The sequence below is a fragment of the Drosophila willistoni genome, chromosome 3R (genome assembly GCF_018902025.1).
Source record: "Drosophila willistoni isolate 14030-0811.24 chromosome 3R, UCI_dwil_1.1, whole genome shotgun sequence".
Lineage (NCBI taxonomy): Eukaryota > Metazoa > Arthropoda > Insecta > Diptera > Drosophilidae > Drosophila > Drosophila willistoni.
The window spans coordinates 8,059,222-8,079,056 of record NC_061086.1 but is presented as its reverse complement, the minus strand read 5'-3'; the positions used below and the strand labels follow the sequence as shown (position 1 = coordinate 8,079,056).

At 41.6% G+C, this 19,835-nt stretch overlaps 2 protein-coding genes across 7 annotated transcripts; one reads left to right on the top strand and one right to left on the bottom strand.

The window, feature by feature from the left end:
* Positions 1 to 237: 237 nt before the first annotated feature.
* Positions 238 to 11,518, top strand: LOC6651070 (protein mini spindles). Of its 6 annotated transcripts, none has more exons than XM_015176821.3 (15): positions 239 to 534; positions 1,418 to 2,174; positions 2,237 to 2,307; positions 3,609 to 3,928; positions 3,994 to 6,536; positions 6,606 to 7,379; positions 7,918 to 8,013; positions 8,234 to 8,644; positions 8,708 to 8,897; positions 8,961 to 9,214; positions 9,274 to 9,604; positions 9,668 to 9,853; positions 9,931 to 10,069; positions 10,204 to 10,382; positions 10,475 to 11,518. In XM_015176821.3, the coding sequence occupies exons 2-15, from the start codon at positions 1,486 to 1,488 to the stop codon at positions 10,553 to 10,555; spliced, it is 6,264 nt and encodes a 2,087-aa protein (XP_015032307.1). In that variant the 5' UTR covers positions 239 to 534; positions 1,418 to 1,485; the 3' UTR covers positions 10,556 to 11,518. The 6 variants fall into 6 exon arrangements, with proteins under 6 accessions (XP_023035992.1, XP_015032307.1, XP_023035991.1 ...); XM_023180223.2 differs by having other exon boundaries at positions 10,180 to 10,382; XM_002073197.4 differs by lacking the exon at positions 7,918 to 8,013.
* LOC6651069 (NACHT and WD repeat domain-containing protein 2) lies at positions 11,508 to 18,310 on the bottom strand. The gene is made up of 13 exons (XM_002073196.3): positions 18,157 to 18,310; positions 17,635 to 18,044; positions 17,431 to 17,575; positions 17,122 to 17,347; positions 16,624 to 17,065; positions 16,331 to 16,531; positions 14,703 to 15,551; positions 14,406 to 14,638; positions 14,183 to 14,342; positions 13,808 to 14,121; positions 13,647 to 13,750; positions 12,477 to 13,589; positions 11,508 to 12,399 (listed from the first exon to the last, which is right to left on the bottom strand). Exons 1-13 carry the CDS (start codon positions 18,257 to 18,259, stop codon positions 11,519 to 11,521), a joined length of 5,181 nt encoding a protein of 1,726 aa, XP_002073232.1. The 5' UTR covers positions 18,260 to 18,310; the 3' UTR covers positions 11,508 to 11,518.
* Between the last annotated feature and the right edge of the window lie 1,525 nt (positions 18,311 to 19,835).

Below are 19,835 nucleotides of genomic sequence, written 5' to 3'. Positions count from 1 at the left end.
ATCCTGGTGAAATTGGTATGCATGAAGCTGAAAAGTAGAATTAATTTGTTTATTGCTATTCACTTTTTAATGGAAGGGTATTCAAATATCGGTTTTCGGTATTCATTAGATTGAGGCGAATTCAGTAAGCTGAAGAAGCGAATTATTTTGAGGCGAGTTCACTTAGTTCAACGCTGGTACTTTTCAGTCCTCAAATACTGGGAGCAGCGATATAATAGTGCCTCAAATACAGGTTGTGAGCTTCTTGCAAGTGCGACAGAGATAGCCAATGTAAAAACAACGACGCGTTTTCTTTTTATTATTTATTTAACAAAACAACTGTGAAGAACAATATTAATGATTGTTGAAAAGAACCCGTAAAAGTGTATTGCATTGATTGAGTTATTATTGTTAGCCACTGTTGTTTAATAATCTAAGAATTCTTGTGCCTCCGTGTCTGCCAGTGTGTGTTTGTGTGAGGTGCATTTTGTGAAAAATCGAAATTATTGCATAGCGTTGCTCCAGCTGCTCCTTCGTTGGGTTTTCATGTTAATGGTGAGTGCAGCTGGACTTTGGGACAAAGGCGGCTTAATGCATTTGCCAATTAATATGCGCCAAATGAATATTGCAATATTTCGAAACGGTAAATGACGGCATTTTGTCAACTACAAAGAGAGGCAGAAACATTTGTTGGTGTTGTTGATGCCATTTTAATGCCGTTAATTTGAAAGCGAGTGCGCGCCAGTGGAAAAGAGAGGGGTTGGGAATGGGCGGCAAAAAACAAAGACGAAAGAAGGACTAAGGAATGCTCGACTTTCTCATCCCCTAGGCAATGAATAAGATACAAATTTTCGTGTTACTCACGGCGGTTCGGTTTGCCACTGACTGCGCCTGATTAATGACAATAGCGGCAAAAAAACAAAAAGAATCGGAAGCGCCTGGCGATGAGTTCATCAAATTATGCGTTAACCAATCCACGTATTGTAAAGCCTAAAAATTATAACAATTCTTGTTCTCACGCCCAATTTTCTATTTTTGCACATTGAATGGCAAAGAAATGAAAGCCAAAATCTAAATATGGCGACCCATTTAATTTTGTCTCTGGCGCCCATTCCTCTGCCTTTTACTGTTACGGCTGCAGTTACTCGAGCATGACACCGACAACAACAACAACAGAGCCAAAGATATATCTTCCGCAATTAAGCTCAATTTTAAGACATTTGCTTTGATTGGACCCCATTTCCACATCGGTGTTCGTATTTCAAACAGAATAAGGAAACAAAACACTTTTTTTCTAACACATTTTTTGGGTTTTGCTCTTCATTACGATTTTTCCAGTTGATCTTGACACATCGTAGTTTTTTATTCATCATTGTACATACATCCTATACTGAACCGCCTGTTTGCTCGCCAAATTTCTATATTTTATCCATTTTAGAACCTTTCCACATTACTTGATCCTAATACCATTGATACAGAAACAGACGTCAAATCACACATCTGAACATGTCCGAGGACACTGAATATAAGAAGTTACCAGTGGAGGAGCGATGTGTCCACAAACTGTGGAAAGCCCGTGTCGATGGCTACGAAGAGGCCGCCAAAATTTTTAGAGATTTGGATGATGAGAAATCTCCAGAATGGTCAAAATTTGCTGGATTAATCAAAAAAATGATTGTGGATTCAAACGCCTTGGCCCAGGAGAAGGGTCTTGAAGCGGCGCTTATCTTTGTGGAAAACAGTGGCCTGGCTGGGCGGACAGTGGGTGATGTCATGACGGGAATTGTACAGAAATGCATTGCAGCTCCAAAGACCAAAACTAAAGAACTTGCAGTTCAAGTCACCCTCATGTATGTGGAAATTGAAAAGCATGAGGCTGTGGTGGAAGAGTTGGTCAAGGGTATGGACCACAAGAACCCTAAGATTGTGGCAGCTTGTGTAGCAGCCGCCACATTGGCTCTCCACGAATTCGGGCACAAAGTGATTGGAGTAAAACCGGTTATCAAGAAGCTCGCCACACTCATGTCAGACCGCGACAAGGCAGTTCGTGATGAGGGCAAATTGTTGGCCGTGGAAATATTTCGTTGGATTGGTGCAGCCATGAAGCCGCAGATTGCCACTTTGCCGCAGGTGACCCTTAAAGAGCTTGAAGATGAATTTGACAAGCTAAAGGGTGAACGAGTGGAGCCCTCTAGGTGAGCTTAGATAAACAAAGATCCGAACTTTAATGACTATATTTAATTTAATACTCTCTCAGATATCTCAAATCGCAGCAAGAGAAACAGGCGATGATTGCCGAAACTGCCGCTGTCGAGGATACATTCAATGGTAATCGCTAGCTCATATGTATTATCCTTTGACCAAAAGATATTTCTCTACACAACCCTTATCCTTGACAAACACATCAGGAATGTAAATTTTTCCGTGTCGAAACCAAATTTTACCAAATTACCTTTTACTCTCCATGTAACCACGAAAATGTTGCCACACTGAATCTGTCTTGGGTACCTAACATGACCTTAACCACTATGTCTATATAAAGCTTTTTATACCCTTGCAGAGGGTATTATAAAATTGGTCAGATGTTTGTAACGCACAGAAGGAGACGTTTCCGACCCCATAAAGTATATATATTCTTGATCAGCATGAGAAGCTAAGTCGATATAGCCATGTCCGTCTGACCGTCGGTGCGTACGCGTTTTACTCAGCCATCTTAAGAGCTATCGGGATGAAATTTTTTTTGGGAGCTTTTTTTTACCCGGGTGAGATAAAGTATGAAAATCTTTGGGATCGAACCACTATATCATATAGCTCTAGAAGAAACATTTTTGCAAAAATTGGAGTATCCCCATGAAATTTACCAATATGATAGTAATAGATATAAAATCTCAGATCCCAAAATTTGAATCTGATCCGATAAATAGAACACAAGTTACAGTCAATATAAATCGGTTCAAACGCTGCCGGCAGCGCTGCTTGCTGCCTACTACTGCCATCATCAAATCAACAGAGCACACGCATACACACACAGACGCAACGCTACATGAGCGTGCCGTGCTTTGCTTAGAAAATGATGGAAGAAGAAAAACTTGTGGTAAAAAGAGAAATAATATTTTGTTTGTGTATTGATGAATTGAGTTGCAGGGAAAGAAATTTCAAAAAGGAAAAATATTATTGCCAAGTATACTGCAAGGGTATATAAACTTCGGCATAGCCGAAGTTAGCTTCTTTGATATTTAGACTATTATATTGAGGCATGCTCCTGATATAAGTATTACTAGGGTAATAATATTAAATCTTTTGTTCTATACCTAACTACATAAACATCTATTCGATTTCTGTCAAATGAGTTTCTAGTTTTTGTAATCGAAATTGTCGAGATTTTGTCAAAATTAATTTACTACTTCTATCAACCTGTTCTTAGCCCAAAAACAAAAAAAAAAATAAAAAAAAAAAATTAAGTCCTGTGAATATAAACTTTAATTAATTCCGCTTTCAACAAATTAAGCTTTTCTTTTCCCTTTACTTTGAAATTTTACAAATGGCTGTAATTAAGGCTATTAATTTTACATCTCCAGGTATGTCAGAGATTTCTTTTTAATGCGATATCATTTGGTTTCTGTACACAGATGAAGATGGAGGCGCTGGCATGGAGGAAATCGATCCTATGGATCTTTTGGATCCTGTTGACATACTTTCCAAAATGCCAAAAGATTTCTACGACAAACTCGAGGAGAAAAAGTGGACACTGCGTAAGGAGTCCCTGGAAGTTCTTGAGAAGCTGCTTACAGACAATCCAAAATTGGAGGCTGGCGAATATGGAACATTGGTCAGTGCCTTAAAGAAAGTAATTACGAAGGATTCCAATGTAGTCTTGGTGGCTATGGCAGTTAAATGCATGGCCTTGCTGGCAAAGGGATTGGCCAAACGTTTCTCCAACTACTCAACGGTAATGAATAGATCTATGAAGGATTTTAGATAAACCTATTTAATGTGTCTTTATTACATTTTTAGGCTTGTGTGCCCGCTCTGTTGGAAAAATTCAAGGAAAAGAAGCCGAATGTAGTGACAGCTCTGCGCGAAGCCATGGACGCCATTTATCCATCAACCACACTCGAGGCTCAGCAAGAATGCATAGTCGAAGCTCTGGCCAATAAGAATCCCAGTGTTAAATCTGAAACGGCTTTATTTCTGGCCCGTGCTTTCTGCCGCACTCAGCCGACTTCGCTGAACAAAAAACTAATCAAACTGCTGATCACGAGCCTCATTAAAACGCTGAACGAATCTGATCCCACAGTCCGTGATAGTAGTGCCGAAGCATTGGGTACGCTAATGAAATTAATGAGCGAAAAGACGGTCGCCCCACTCCTAACCGAAGTTGATCCGCTAAAGATGGCAAAAATCAAAGAGTGTCATGACAAGGCCGAGATCAAGATTAAATTAGCAGCTCCTAAAAAGGATGCGGCTCGTCCAGCTTCGGCTCCCAACGCTAAACCTGCAGCAGTTGCATCCAAATCTAAAGCTGGGAGCGGGGAACCCAAACCAGTTAGTCGTCCGGCAACGACTGGAGCTCGCAAGGTCATCAAAAAGCCAGCGGGAGCTGCTGGCGGTAACGGAGGTGCTGCTACAGTAACTTCTTCGAAGGGTACTGGGAAAGCCATGGCAACAGAACGTGAAATGAGCCCAGAGGAAGTGCTGGCTAAGGCGGATGAACTTTTACCTGCTGATATACTCAGCGGTCTAGTGGACTCCAACTGGAAGAATCGTCTATCTGCTGTTGAACAGTTACTTGGCCAGATTGCAACTTTTGAGGCAAAACAACCGGGTATATCACAGATTCTTGTGCGCACCATTAGCGGACGCAAACCTGGTCTCAAAGAGATGAACTTTCAAGTGCTCAAGGTTAAGCTGGACATTATACGCAGCGTAGCAGAGGATTATCCGCTGACTTCAATCACTGTTGATCAGGTAGTCAACGAGATTACAGAAAAACTAGCCGACGCCAAAAATGGTGCTGTCGCTGCCGATGTTCTTACCGCCATGGCGGAGGCTACCAAACTAGATCATGTAGTTGGAAGAGTTCTAAGTTTTGCCTTTGACCAGAAGTCACCAAAAGTGCAATCGGAGGCATTTAACTGGGTAAACAAGGCAATTACAGAATTTGGCTTTCAAATACAGCCAAAAATTCTGATCGAGGATGTTCGCAAAGGTGTCCAGAGCACGAATCCCACAGTGCGTGGAGCAGCTATTTCACTGGTTGGCACTATGGCCATGTATATGGGCAATGCTTTGATGATGTTCTTCGATGGCGAGAAACCGGCACTTAAGTCTCAGATTCAGTCCGAGTTCGACAAAAAGATAGGCGAGAAGCCACCTCGGCCTGTGAGGGGAGTCCAACGCAGCCTGGGCGGAGGTGATGGACAAACCGATCCAGACAATGAATGCGATGATGCAGCTGATGATGAACCCATGAATTTGAATGATTTGTTGCCCCGAATTGACATTTCACCGCAGATCACCGAGAACCTGCTAAAGGAGATGTCCGACAAGGATTGGAAGGTACGCAACGAAGGTTTGACCAAACTGCAGATTATAATTGCGGATGCTAAATTGATCAAACCCAGTATCGGTGAGCTGGCCCCCGCTTTGGCCCAGCGCCTTGTCGATTCGAACGCGAAAATTGCACAGACTGCTCTATCTATTTGCGAGCAACTGGCCACGGCCATGGGATCCAGTTGTCGCGGTCTCGTACGCATCCTCTTCCCAGGATTTTTGCATGCTTTAGGGGATAATAAGAGTTTCGTACGAGCCGCTGCCCTCAACTGCATTAATAGCTTTGGTGAAAAAGGCGGTTACAAGGAATTCTTCGAGAATGAAATGATTCCGGATGCCCTAAAGAGCGGCTCACCGGCCCTCAAGTCGGAACTGTGGGCGTGGTTGGCTGATAAACTTCCCGGACTACCACCAAAATCAATTTCTAAGGAGGAGTTGTCCTCAATGGTGCCCCATTTGTATGCCCATATCTGTGACCGCAATGCGGATGTCCGCCGAAATGCCAACGAGGCGATTTTGGGCATTATGATTCACTTAAGCTTCGAGACAATGGTGCGGGCTCTGGACAAACAAAAGCCAGCATCCAAGAAAGACATAATGGCAGCTTTAGAGAAGGCTCGACCCAATTTGCCTGTCAAGCCTCTGCCCAAGGGCAAGTTGCAGGCGCCCATACCTGATGAGGCGAAGAAAACTGTGCGTGGAGGGGGAGCAGTTGGAGGAAGTGCTATTGCCCAAAAGGGTGGCGCGGCAAAAGCAGTAGTTGGAGATAGCAACAAATCAGCGCCTGCTTCTAGCCGAAAAAAGGATGAGGATTTAGACTTGTCGCCTTTGCTGGCAGTTAATTCGCTTAAGAATCAGCGTCTCATCGATGAACAAAAAATGCGAGTTCTCAAATGGCAATTTACTACACCACGGGAGGAGTTCACAGAATTGTTGCGCGAACAGATGACGGCAGCAAATGTGAACAAGGCGCTAATGGCGAACATGTTGCACGATGACTTCCGGTAGGATTTTGTAATGTCTTAACAACCAACCAAATTCGTATAATTGAATCTGCTTATTTTTATTTTCAGCTACCACTTAAAAGTTATTGAGCAGTTAACAGAGGATTTACCACAAAACAGCAAGGCTCTGATTTCCAATTTAGATTTGATACTCAAGTGGCTGACTTTGCGTTTCTATGATACCAACCCTTCTGTACTGATTAAGAGTCTGGATTATCTGGCGCAGGCATTCCAGATGTTAATCGATCTGGAGTACATCCTGGCCGAGAATGAAGGCAGCAGCTTTGTGCCACATCTTCTCCTAAAGATTGGCGATCCCAAGGATGCTGTTCGCAATGGAGTACGTCGTGTTCTCCGCCAAGTCCTACTTGTGTATCCCTTTACCAAGGTCTTCTCCTATGTGATGGAAGGATTAAAGTCAAAAAATGCCCGCCAGCGTACCGAGTGTTTGGACGAATTGACCTACCTCATCGAAGAATATGGTCTGAGCATTTGCCAACCGTCACAGCAGGTGGCCTTCAAGGAGATCGCTCGACACATCTCAGATCGCGATAATTCCGTGAGAAATGCGGCTCTTAATTGCATTGCGCAAGCCTATTTCTTGGGAGGTGAAAAGATTTATAAACTAATTGGTCAGCTGAACGAGAAGGATTTGTCCATGCTCGATGAGAGAATTAAAAGAGCCAAAAAGACAAAGAAACCAGCTCCAGCGCCAGCTGAAATAGCTAGTAAGCCGACTTCTGGACCCCCACAAGTTGCGCGACAGGATAGCATAGAGATTGAGGATGGCGAAGTCGGAAGCAACAATGGCTCTGATGAATTGCCGCCACCCAACGAAGAAGGGTATGTGTGTGTATATGTTTTTATGTGATGGGACGAGAAATTGTGACATAGTACCTTCGTCACAGTTTCAAAAAGGTGGCCAAGCGGAGCAAGTGTTGGAAGCAAAGAAATTTGTAATTTCAAGTATCCTTGATTCGACTATGGCAGTATATATTTTCTTTTCTTTGAATTCTGAATAATTTGGAAATTTTTGCACATTTCATTCTTTGATTTTGTAATTATAAGAAATAAACAATACCCGGGCAACATAGACAGGGAATCAATATATATATATACACGTAAATCGGCTAAGTCCGTCTGTCTGCTTTAATCTAAACTGTTTTAATAAATGTCACACCTGGGGGGAACAAATTTAAGCATCAAATGTTGATATGAAATACCTTCATATATCGTAACAAATCGATCGAATAAGTACAAATTCGCAATGGTATTGAAGATAATGCATGACCATAGATAGTATGTAAGGACTTTCCTAATTCTTTTATGTTTTCTCCTTTATTCTTATTTTGCTGATATTCCTTTTTCTCTATCGCCTTAGTTTTCAGCCAGAGTTAAACGCGCGTGGCCTGAGCAACTTGACGGAACGAAGTGCCACAAATGTTGCGGCCTACTTACACTCCCTAACTCGACAGGCGTAAAGTGGCTTTTTCTTTTTTCTTTCTGTTTATGTATATTCTTTATGTTGCTTTTATTGTGCTTCAATGTCTTGCCTTTGCTTTGTTTGCTTTGTTTTGTACCCATGTGTATTGTCTATTTGTGTGTATCTGCGTGTGCGTCTGCTTTTTGAATGCTGCGAATTGAAAAGTAATTAACATTTGCTTTTAAATTTATTATTTTACTCTAACCGATTGTAGAACATTCGACCAGGCTCCGTCAGCGCAGTTGCTTCAATTGCAACAACAGTTGCAGCAGCTACAACAGCAGGCTCAACAGCTGAAACCCAGCGGCCCTTTTGGCCTCGACCCACAGGTCATTGCCGATATCGAAAAGGATTGGGTTCGTGTTGACCAGATGGCCTTTAAGGAGTTGCCTAAAGTGGACATATCGCTGCTTTATGAACCCATTAAAGTATTGCCTTCCCGTGGTGGTATCTTTTATCCTCAGGATAAATTCGATCGCCTCATAGCACGGTCACGGCACATCCAACAGAATCTTACTCCTCCGGCCCCAGGTAACACCAGCATGGCCGGTGGAATTTCACCATATCGAAGTCCAATGCGTCAGACGCAAAGCCAACAGCAACAAGTAGATAACAATATGCCCAAGTGAGCGTCATTTGTAAATTCATTCCCCAATTCCTTTAATTATTATGTGTATTATTTTTACAGTCTCTCCGATATGTTGCCTAAGCATGATCCACAGCTGGTCAAGCTTATTAAGGCAGTTGGCGGTCAGGATACATTAAAAGCCCGCGCCGCTATTAATGAGTTGGGTGCTATTATTGAAGCTCCTGAAAAACAAGCTGTGCTTCGTGACTATGAGGAAATATTTATACAAAATGTATTGGCGCAGCTTAAGGTGAGAAAAATTTAATGAAAACAAATGTCGGAATTACAATATTAAAGTGGTCTTTCATTCCAGAATCTCTCGCAATTGCCCACTTCACAGTCTTTAGTTGTGTACCAGCCTCTGCTGTCGATCATGTATACATTTTTCTATGCCAACATTCTTGGCACAACACTTAGCGTGGCCTGTATTAAGAATCTCATGTCCTCGTTGCTGCATCTAATGGCAGATCCAAAACTAATCAGTGGCGATGATGGGCAATATAACAAAGTGATAAATGGCATATGCGTTAAAGTGCTTGACAAAGTCAATTTTACTAACTTGAATTGGTAAGTAATATTTTTAATGTTTCCAAATGGATAATGAATTATTGTCGCTTCGTATTTAGCGCCCTTATTCGCCTGCTACGTGAGACTTGTCCAGTTGCCGGCCTTCCAAAATTCACAGAGCTGTTAATGAAATGCATTTGGAGGAATGTTAAAATGCTACCAGAGCGATCCAATGAGCTAAATTACGATGCAGTCATTCTGGAAGTGCATGAATTTATGTTGGCGCTTCCCAGCACATGGTGGCAGAACCGTCCCTGCGACACACCGTTGCGCACAGTGAAGACAATTATCCATAACATGGCCAAATTAAAGGGCAATGCCATATTGCAGCATCTGAATCAAATACCAACACATTCGGAATTACATACGTATTTGATTCGAATCCTTAAGGTTTGTTTCACTTGTTCTTAAGCTATAAACATAAGCATTTAATCGATAAATGTTACATTGCAGAACTTCCAAAAGGATGGCGCTATCGTTGGCACCAACGCCTCGCCGCAACGCCAGCAAGGTGGTGCCAAAGAGGTTGCTTCAAAACGGATATCGCATCAGACCCATGATACTGTATCGCAAATTTTCAAGCTAATTTCAGACAGAGACACAAAACAGCAAGGACTCCAGAAGCTATATGACTTCAAGGTATATAGAAACAATCAAATAATTTAAATAATTGTATGGTTTAATAATTGGAAATTCGCCAATTCCATTTTTTGCAGCAACAAAACCCAGATATTGATTTGAGCACATTTCTGCAAGGTTCCAGTGCCACTTTCCACAAGTATATCGAAGAAGGCCTAGCCGAGATTGAGCGGAATCAGAATGTCGACCCTGTACAGGCGCCCGATAATCGCACAGGTAAGCGGCATGACTTCCACTCCTACTGGCCACCAATCGGTCGTGACAAAATAGTTACAATTACATTTTTACTTACTAATTGTGGGCAAATAAAAACTTATGCTTGGCAGCCTATACCCATTCTAATTTCACAGATACCTATCAGAAAACTGAGCGAGATGCAGACTATTGGATGTACCGCCTGCACTGTATGACGGGCAAATATTCACACAATTCGGAGGATGGATCCGGTGTACTGGATAATAAAGTGGTTGATGAAAATCTATGCATGAATTCAATGAACTCGCAGAAGGTATCTCTTATCAAGCGCGACGTGAGTTTCTAGAATAGAATCGTGAATATTGTTTATATTATGAAAAACATAAAGGCGTGATTAACATACCGGATACAATTTTCAATTTGCAGAAACCAGAGCTATCTCCCAATCGCCTGCAGCATATACAAGCAAAACTGGCCCAGATTAAGAAGGAGAATCATGCCCAATAAACGCACGCTGGCGTGGATGTTTACTATTTGTAGTTAAATATCGTATAAATGATTATTATATACATATATAAATCAAGAGTAGCAAACCAACCGGCCCTCTCCCTCCCCTACACAGAAACACACACGGAACAAATTACACTAACACTGATGAGTAGGAATAGGAGAACGGCGGCTTGTGTCGTCAACTACATAAATCATTTATTATTTAACATAGTTATTAATAACGCTTATAAACGACTCTCGGTATATATTATTATATTATGATATTTATTCAATTCAATAAGATTTAGTAACAAGCGAAAATCGAAACAGGTTAACAACAATAACAATAATTAACTACATTTCAGTAACTACTACAATACAATAACTATTACCATTTATTATGATTACTACTAAGTACTAATTACTACAAAATTAACTATGTGCTTGCACTGAGTAATAATTCAAGTTGAATTGGCTTAATTGAGATTAGGTTTCTGGTATTCTTTTTTATTGTTTAATTCGAGTTTAAAATGCTCCAATTTTGTCCTCTTGTTAGTTTACGCAATTAGATTGTTATAATACAGTTTTTCTTGTTTTGGTTAAATATGAAGTTAAATCATTTTTAAAGAGAACACACTATGTTAAATATTTAAAGAATTGTGTAAACATATTAAGCATCGAATCTTGTTATCCTGTCTATGTTTCCCTCCCGTTTTCCAACTCCCCAACCTGTTCCAGCCAAGCTGAATAAACAACAGCTATGAGTTCAGCGCCCAACCCCGGCCTTGTCCCATTTTATTTTAAATTCGAGTATTTTACCATATATGTATTGCAGCTAAATTTTTAACCTGTGTTTAATTTAAGTCACACATACACAAACCACACACACTTAAACTCACCACAGTCCCCATATACGCGAGCATATTTTTGTAACATCCTCATATTATTTATGCAAAAATAAATGTTATATTTATAATTCAACTAATCGGCCACTGGTACCACATCCTCAGTGATTTCAGTGAGTAACTCTTCTTCATCGCCATCACCTTTAGCGGGTTTGGAGTAGCGTGACGATATGGTAGCCACACGTATGGCCGCTTTGAAGCCCACCCGCGCTTTCATTTTAGCCAGCTTGGCCTTCCAGTTTTCATCACGAGAGGGCAACTCATTTAGATAGTCGATCATTTCCTCTTTTTTGGGATCGGCAATAGCGAGCACTGACATGCACCCATCAACAGTACCCAGGACAATGGCTCGTCCATCCTTGCTGCTTTTGATCGCTGTTAACTCGGCCTGTAGTTTATAGTTGGCGATCATTTCAGTGTCGACGGTGCGAAAGACCCGTATAGTTTTCCTGCCGCTATGATAATAAGCCACATACTCGTCGTTTTCCGTAAAGATGCAGATTACCGAGAACACACCCTCCGCCACCTTTGGTATGAAGGTCTTTACTGTAGTTCCCTTACGCAATTCCAGCATCTCCAGACCTCCACGTGTTGGGGCATATAGCCCGCATTTGCCATCGCGGGTAATACTACCGCCCCATTTTGCAATAGAACGCACATGCTTTTTGGTCTTGATGTCCATGACGCTTCCTTTTTCGCTGCTTATTACCGCCACCTGATTTGCCTTGTGGGGCATTGGAACCAGCGAGAAAACCTCTTTAATGGCACAGCCTTTAAGTAGGATTTTAGAGACAAAAGCACCATTGGTAGCGCTGTAAACGGCCAAGCAATCCTTATTCGACTTATCGACAGTAACCACAATAATATAAGCATTGTCCGCTGATATGACCGATTGTCGGAATGGCATTCCAGTTAGCATGCGTATCGGAAAATCAAAACGAAATAGTATCGTGCCCTCTAAAGAAAAGACAATTTTGGACATTATTTAATAGGATGCTATATATGTAAATAGCTGCCTGTCATTTTGCTCTTACCTGGAACTGATCGCACAGTTGTTACAGCCGTCAGTCGGTTCGTTTCGTCTGCTCCAGCTGCCGCCGCAATGATGTCTCTTTGATTGATATTCGGTACGGATACGGTAAGCACCTTGTAACCATAATCCATTAGAGTTATCTGTTGTATGCCCGGCTGGTCGTCACGGTAGACAACCTGTTCAGACACACGATTCCAAATGAGAAACTTTCCTGTTTCCGATGATATAATGTAACGTCCATCTGGCGTTATTTCGGCATGTGTCACAATGGCGCCTAGTGGACTATCTGCAAGTTTGGCCAGTAGACGACCGGATCTGGTTTCCCAGACTCCCACACAGCTGCGTGTAACTGTCACTGCAATATCAATTTCTGATAAACTAATGTCGTCTATCTGCAGCTCATGACGATCAATGACATGGACCTTTTCAAATATGTTATTAATATTCCACACTTTTACAGACCGATCTATGGACGAAGTGACCAAATTGTTCCAGTTGCCAATAGTAAGGGGTTCCAGTTGAATGATGCGACCGAAATGTGCATCAAGGACTTTGGCCAATTGTCCAGTGACTAGGCACCAGACATACAGATTCTTGCGGACGCCAGCTACAGCATAGTCTAGCTTGGAGCTAACCATTATCGAATTGGATTGCATAATTCGTGTGGTGATGTTGCGTACACCATGTGGCAAGGCTAAATACAAGGCGCCTTCCGTTAGCTTTGTGCTGGGATTTTCATTGCTACCTGTCAAGTCCCAAATGACAAAGCCCTTGCCCGCGGTGCCCAGTAGCAATCGATCATGTTGATCCAAGCGCAGTTGAAGCAACATTTCCTTATCATCATTTTCGAAGCGTGGCAAACTCTCAGCCATTGTCCAACGTATTTCACCGCTGTCTTCTTTCTCAATGAAATCGTAAACGGAAACCTCAAAATTTTCCTCATTGGCACAGCCATAGGCTTTGGACCGGTCCTTGTTCATGACCAGAGCGCTAAAAAATTGCTGAGAATTTGAGTAATTGTCAGTACGACAGGAATCCAGACGCAAACGCATCTCATTAATCGATCCCGACCAGAAGATCGCATTGTAGTCTGTGGGACTAAAGAACTCCATGGCTGTAAACAGAGTCAATAGGAAAATGATTCGCTTTCTTGTCTTGATCAATCACTTACTCAATATCTCCCAATTGTCATTCTCTCCAGGTACCTGAAAGGTATTCACTAAATTTCCTCGCATATCGAATTGAGCCCAACACAACTTGCAAGTGATAAAGAGGCTACAAATATACAAATATAAATACTATATAAAAGGATTTGCTTTTATTGGCTCTTACCTTTGGTTAAGTAAATGTAATCCGCTTACTGGTCCATCAGCATCTTCAAAAGGACTGTTGATCACTACGAATTCACTGGAGAGCATATTGAGCAAAACAGTTTGATTGTTGTTCGAATAGGCCGCTGCCCATTTGTTGTCGGGACTGAGTACCAATTGCTGCATAATTCCCTCAATGCCAGGGTTAACATCACGTGTCAGATCGGAAGTGGACAGATCAAATGTTATAAAGTGTGTGGATATGGAGACCATGTAACGCATATCGCTTGTTAGGCAAAATGCAAATACCGCAAACTGATGACCCTCCAAAGAGTACTAGCCAGAATATAGAAGGGAATTGGATCGTAACACAGGCGTAGATAATATTCGGACTCACCTTGAGCGGACCGCCTGGAGTGTGCAGACAATGATTGACCGGTATTAGAGCACAATCCTTGGGACCACAATGGTCACAGGCGCGAAGCAGCATTTTAATATTTGGATTACCTCCAATCTCAGGCAGAAGACGTCCGATAAGCTGCGGAGCCAACATGTCACTGTACAAATAATATGGAAAATCTCATTTGTAGTCATTGTTAATATTAATTTGGTTGACTTGCCTTTCCATTGCCAAAATGGCACCGCCCAATCGCAAGGCATCAGCCACCAACATCAGTTCGCGCTTGGATTCTTTATCTTCTGTATTGGTAGAGGCATCTTCGAAATCAGCCAGCACAGCTTGAAGCGGACAACTTGAGAGCTTTGCATGCAGCCAGTCATAATTAAAGAGGACATGCTCAAACAGATCCTTAAAGCGTCGCGACCGCACAAAGTGAAACGGCAGCTCGCCAAACTGAAAAGAAGACATTTATGTAAAGATGTAAATTCGTTTGATTAAATCGAAGAGTGATTCGTACTTTGCGTAAATTAAAACGCTTAGAGAGTCCATCCTTACTGGTAAAGACCAATGGTTGTATTGGCACTTTACGATCCGCCGAGCCCTCTTTATCGGCCAAACCGAAACGATGACGCTGAATTTCGGTAAACTTAAATGGTTTGGGAACACCTCCACCCCATATACCAAGATAATAGTCTGCAATCATGGAGTGAAAATATATTGCCATATTCATGTTCTTGAAATAACGCTCTTTGGCCGTGTCCCGGAATTGCCTGTGATACCAATTCATCACATTAACCCCATCCGCTTCGCGTTCACTGAGATAGTTTGGCAAATCGTTCCGGATGCGGGTCCAAAGTAATGGCGGAATACGTCGCACCGGCGGCATATGATACTGATAGACATCGTCCAGCACCTTGTCATCAAGGGAGATAAGATCCTCAAGTTCACTTTCCGACAATCCCGACTTGGAGGCCGTTATGTAAGCCAAGGCATGAAAGACCAATATGCGACCATGTTGTTTCTCCACTCTCTCGAACAGTAGCATTATGGAATCCATCACCGTATTTGCCAAATGTGTTTCCTGTGGACGAGTATAGCTGCGCCATCGACATATCTCGGCAAATACCAGTTTCACGAATATGGGCAACGAGCATTTGCTTATGGCATTGGCTACCAAGCGCCACTGGTAATTGTTAAGATCGCGACACGCCGTCTTCATCCACATTTTAATGACATTGATGGCTAACTCCTCTCCAAGGGCTGTCACTTCAATAAAGTTTTCCTCCACGTCAATCATTTTGCAAAGGACGTGATATTCATGAGAAACAGTCGGATTCGCCGGCTCATTGGCGCACGAAATTATGATCTAGAAACGGGTTATTCAAATGGATGGTTGTAAATGGCACAAGTTCTTCCCACAAGCATAACTGTCTCATATGTACATATGTATGTACAAAAACACTAGAACCCTCTCATATTGGAAAGAGTGCCAAAAGCTATGATATGGTATTCATGTATGTACATATGTTTGTATATTGCGAGTGATTTAGCTTAGCATGCACAAGTCAAGCAATTTGAAAAACTTACATGGATTCGGTTACGGAATTATACTGTAACTATTTGGTTTTTAAATGATTGAAATATAAGGGCTAGCAAGCACATATAGTTGGGTCGGAAATCAAAAACAATATTTTACTTAGAAAATACAATCTCAAAACAATTTTTAACCAGGCACAATGAAATTAAATACTCTCATTCAAATTCCAGATCCATAAATTGAGTAGAAATATTATATTTCAAGCATCTTGTTGAAATTTATTCGTATCTCGTTTAATTCCATGGCCATTGAATGTATGTGTATGTATAAATTTTAGAAAGTCCTCCCTAAGATATAGATTTTGTGCAAAAGTAGTCTTATTGAGAATAAAAGATAATGTAATAATTTCGTCATGCACCATTAGATTGTGAGAGTTTCATGCAAAAATTTGTACAGTGTTTCATTTAAGGGATAAATATGGAATATTCAATATCTAATTTAGCATGCATTGGATATAAATTGAATAAATAGTTAAAAAGTTTATATACAATTCGTAATATATGTATGTACATGCTTTTGCCCTAAACGATTTCCCTTGCGGTCCTTACCTTACAATGTGGAGGCAAACGCGTCGGTATCCAGGATACCTTATTCGAATCTTGTGTACCGGTCAATTGGTCAACCGAATCTAAGTACAAGGTCAGCGGTTGAGCTGCACTGGCATAAGTTAGTAATTGCTTAAAGTGTGCTGTTAAGGGTACAAGATCATCGGGTATGTTCTCAAATGGTAGCATATAGTTGTAGGAAATCTGCGCCAGTGAAAAAGTTTAGAATGTAACGATATATTTGTTACATATGGGATTCTATAATGAATATGGAGTGGTATTTATTTGGATATCACCTGCTGGCAAATCGAAATCAATGTCGCCGTCAAGGCACTCGAATCTGGTGTTGTACCGAGAAAGCGGATTACATTTATGGGTCTGGCATGAGCGAACCATTCACTGGCCACTAGCGAAGCGCTCTTCGCTAGCAGCGATGTCTTGCCGCAGCCTCCGTCGCCAAAAAGGACCAATGGCTTATCTGAATCCCCCAGCATATAGCGCTTGATACGTTCGCAACTGTCTTCGCGTCCGTAAAAGATTTTAACCGAATTATTGCAAGCGTGCAAATGCTGAAGGATCTCAGTTACTATCTGACCCTGGGCGGAGGAATCTTCTTTGCGCATTGCGCGATCGACGAGCTTAACAACATTTTTATAGAAATGGGAAATGAAATGATTCAAATACTCCTCATGGGTCTCAATGTCCAGACCCTCGCGTCCAATCCATTCGACAGTATATCTGTAAATTACTCATGACAAGTTGCATATATTTTCCAAGTTTCAAAACGTGCTTACTTCTGCATATTGGCGGCCTCAATTTTACCGGGTAAACGTGTGTCTCTTAAATCGCCAAGCAATTTGGCCGACTCTGTGTCCAGACTGCGATTGATTATGTCGACAAAAAGGGAGGCCTTCTTAAGATTTTGTAGATTTATATTATTGATATACCGCACATAGGCCAAACAATGGTTTTTTGTATTCTTCACATTCAGGACACCGTTGATTACCTCACGTTCGGTTACTAAAAGCCAGTGGGGAAAAAAGATTGTGGGTGCTGCAGCTCTACATCTACCACTACTTGCCGAATGGCCACTACTAGCTTACCAGACATAAAATAGTTGTGAACATCGTCTTTAGACATTTTATTGCTAGCCCCCAACGATGCGGCAGCTTTTCGTAACAGTTTTTGCATTTTGTTTAAGGTATCCCACCAGACTGCCTGATCTTCAGCTTGCAGCTTGGGCACACGCTACAGGATAAACCTTCTTTAGTTTTGGGCTCGGCAGTCCAGCCTATATAAGTACATACCTTATTGTTGAAATTGATCAAAATCGATGAAATCGGTTGTAAAACTGAAATAGGTGGGACAGCATTACTGTCCTTCTTGTACCACAAGTCGAGAAGTGCTCTGTCTACACCCATTGAGGTCAACTCTTCGCTTATTAACTGCAATTCCGACGAAACGATGTATGTAGGTATGGGACGATATCCGTATTTTTGACCCAAAAACACAATAAAGTTGGGACCCATCGAAAGACGTTGGCAATTCTTAATTTCCCTCATACACAACTCTGTGGTCATATGATCATCCGTCGCTTCATCACGCACACCCCAACGCATATCGACGACCTGAAATTCCAGACCGTGCTTCTCTCTGCAATAATCTTTAATTCGGGGATAACATTTGGCCATCAGAGTGTTTCTCTCCATGGTTGTATCTGAGTAGAAAGAAAATGCCGGATTACATAACACACTCATCACACATGGTCCTCATTCACCATTTTCGCTCCTTGTATTTTTTTTCTTGTATACTCTGACACTGAAACTTACCCGTGAATGTTGAGCTGGTAAATATACGAACGATTTTCGAGCTTACGGGGGGCAGGGAATTCAAGGAGCCCATGAAAATCGAATCTATCGTCCGGTCATCCATGATGCCGATTTATTAATTTCTTATTTCTTGTACTTCTGCTGATGTGGTCCGTGAGCACGTTGCGCGGCCGTTGAAATTCAATATATGTCTGCGCTAAAAAACCGAAAATAAGAAAACAACTAAAGACCCAGAAACTGGCGTAAAGTTCGCTAATGTTTGATCAATAACTCCGGATACATGGTGCATTTGACAGTCGCCTAGTTGACGCAGTTGTTTTTGAGTTCAAGCCATGTTTATGTCTGACTGACTGAATGACACGACACGCGCTGCCTTCGGATAGGTGTTTGGGTTGGGTGATTTGAATTGGGCTTGAGCCGGGGCAACTTGAAACCTAGCAACCTCACCAAACACTTGTTGCTTTCGCAGTTGCGTTCTCATTTTTGTATATCGAAAAGCCATCGCATTGTTTTAATACCTCAAATGGAAGTTGCCTTGAATGATTTCACCATAGGATTGATTTGACATACAACAAGTGTTTTCAAGTGCTTAAGTTCTTTTACTCCTTTGCGTGCTTGCCTTACATTCATTTCTTCCGTTCCCACTCTGCCCAGGCTATAGTCATAGCGTTTGGGTCGTCGAAACTTTTCAAAGTCGTTTCGAAAACAAAGACTGAAGGCGTCTGCTGCCGAATGTGCCACTTTTATAGCTCTATTTGGGGAGTGGGTGCGAGATTTGTAGCCCACGAATTTGACCTCGACCTAGGAATAGGCTGTGCGTGTTTACACAAAATCTGTAAATCAATTTTAATACACCAGAAGTTCAATTAGTCCGTTTTAGTTCATTTCCGTTCGTGGGCCATTTGAATTACTCTGACATTTAAAATTCAATCAACGAGTGTATTCCCGTTGATATTAAGTCCCTTAAGCGAATGATTCGAAAGTGGAGACACTATGAAGAACTATGTTACGAAACTTTTTGGCGCTTCTTTGTCACCCGCCCAAAAAGTATTCTATATATTTTTATACTTTTTTATATCCTTGCAGAGGGTATTATAAAATTGGTCAGATGTTTGTAACGCACAGAAGGAGACGTTTCCGACCCCATAAAGTATATATATTCTTGATCAGCATGAGAAGCTAAGTCGATATAGCCATGTCCGTCTGTCCGTCTGACCGTCTGTCCGTCTGTCCGTCGGTGCGTACGCGTTTTACTCAGCCATCTTAAGAGCTATCGGGATGAAATTTTTTTTGGGAGCTTTTTTTTACCCGGGTGAGATAAAGTATGAAAATCTTTGGGATCGGACCACTATATCATATAGCTCTAGAAGAAACATTTTTGCAAAAATTGGAGTATCCCCATGAAATTTACCAATATGATAGTAATAGATATAAAATCTCAGATCCCAAAATTTGAATCTGATCCGATAAATAGAACACAAGTTACAGTCAATATAAATCGGTTCAAACGCTGCCGGCAGCGCTACTTGCTGCCTACTACTGCCATCATCAAATCAACAGAGCACACGCATACACACACAGACGCAACGCTACATGAACTGTATGTGTATGCGTGCCGTGCTTTGCTTAGAAAATGATGGAAGAAGAAAAACTTGTGGTAAAAAGAGAAATAATATTTT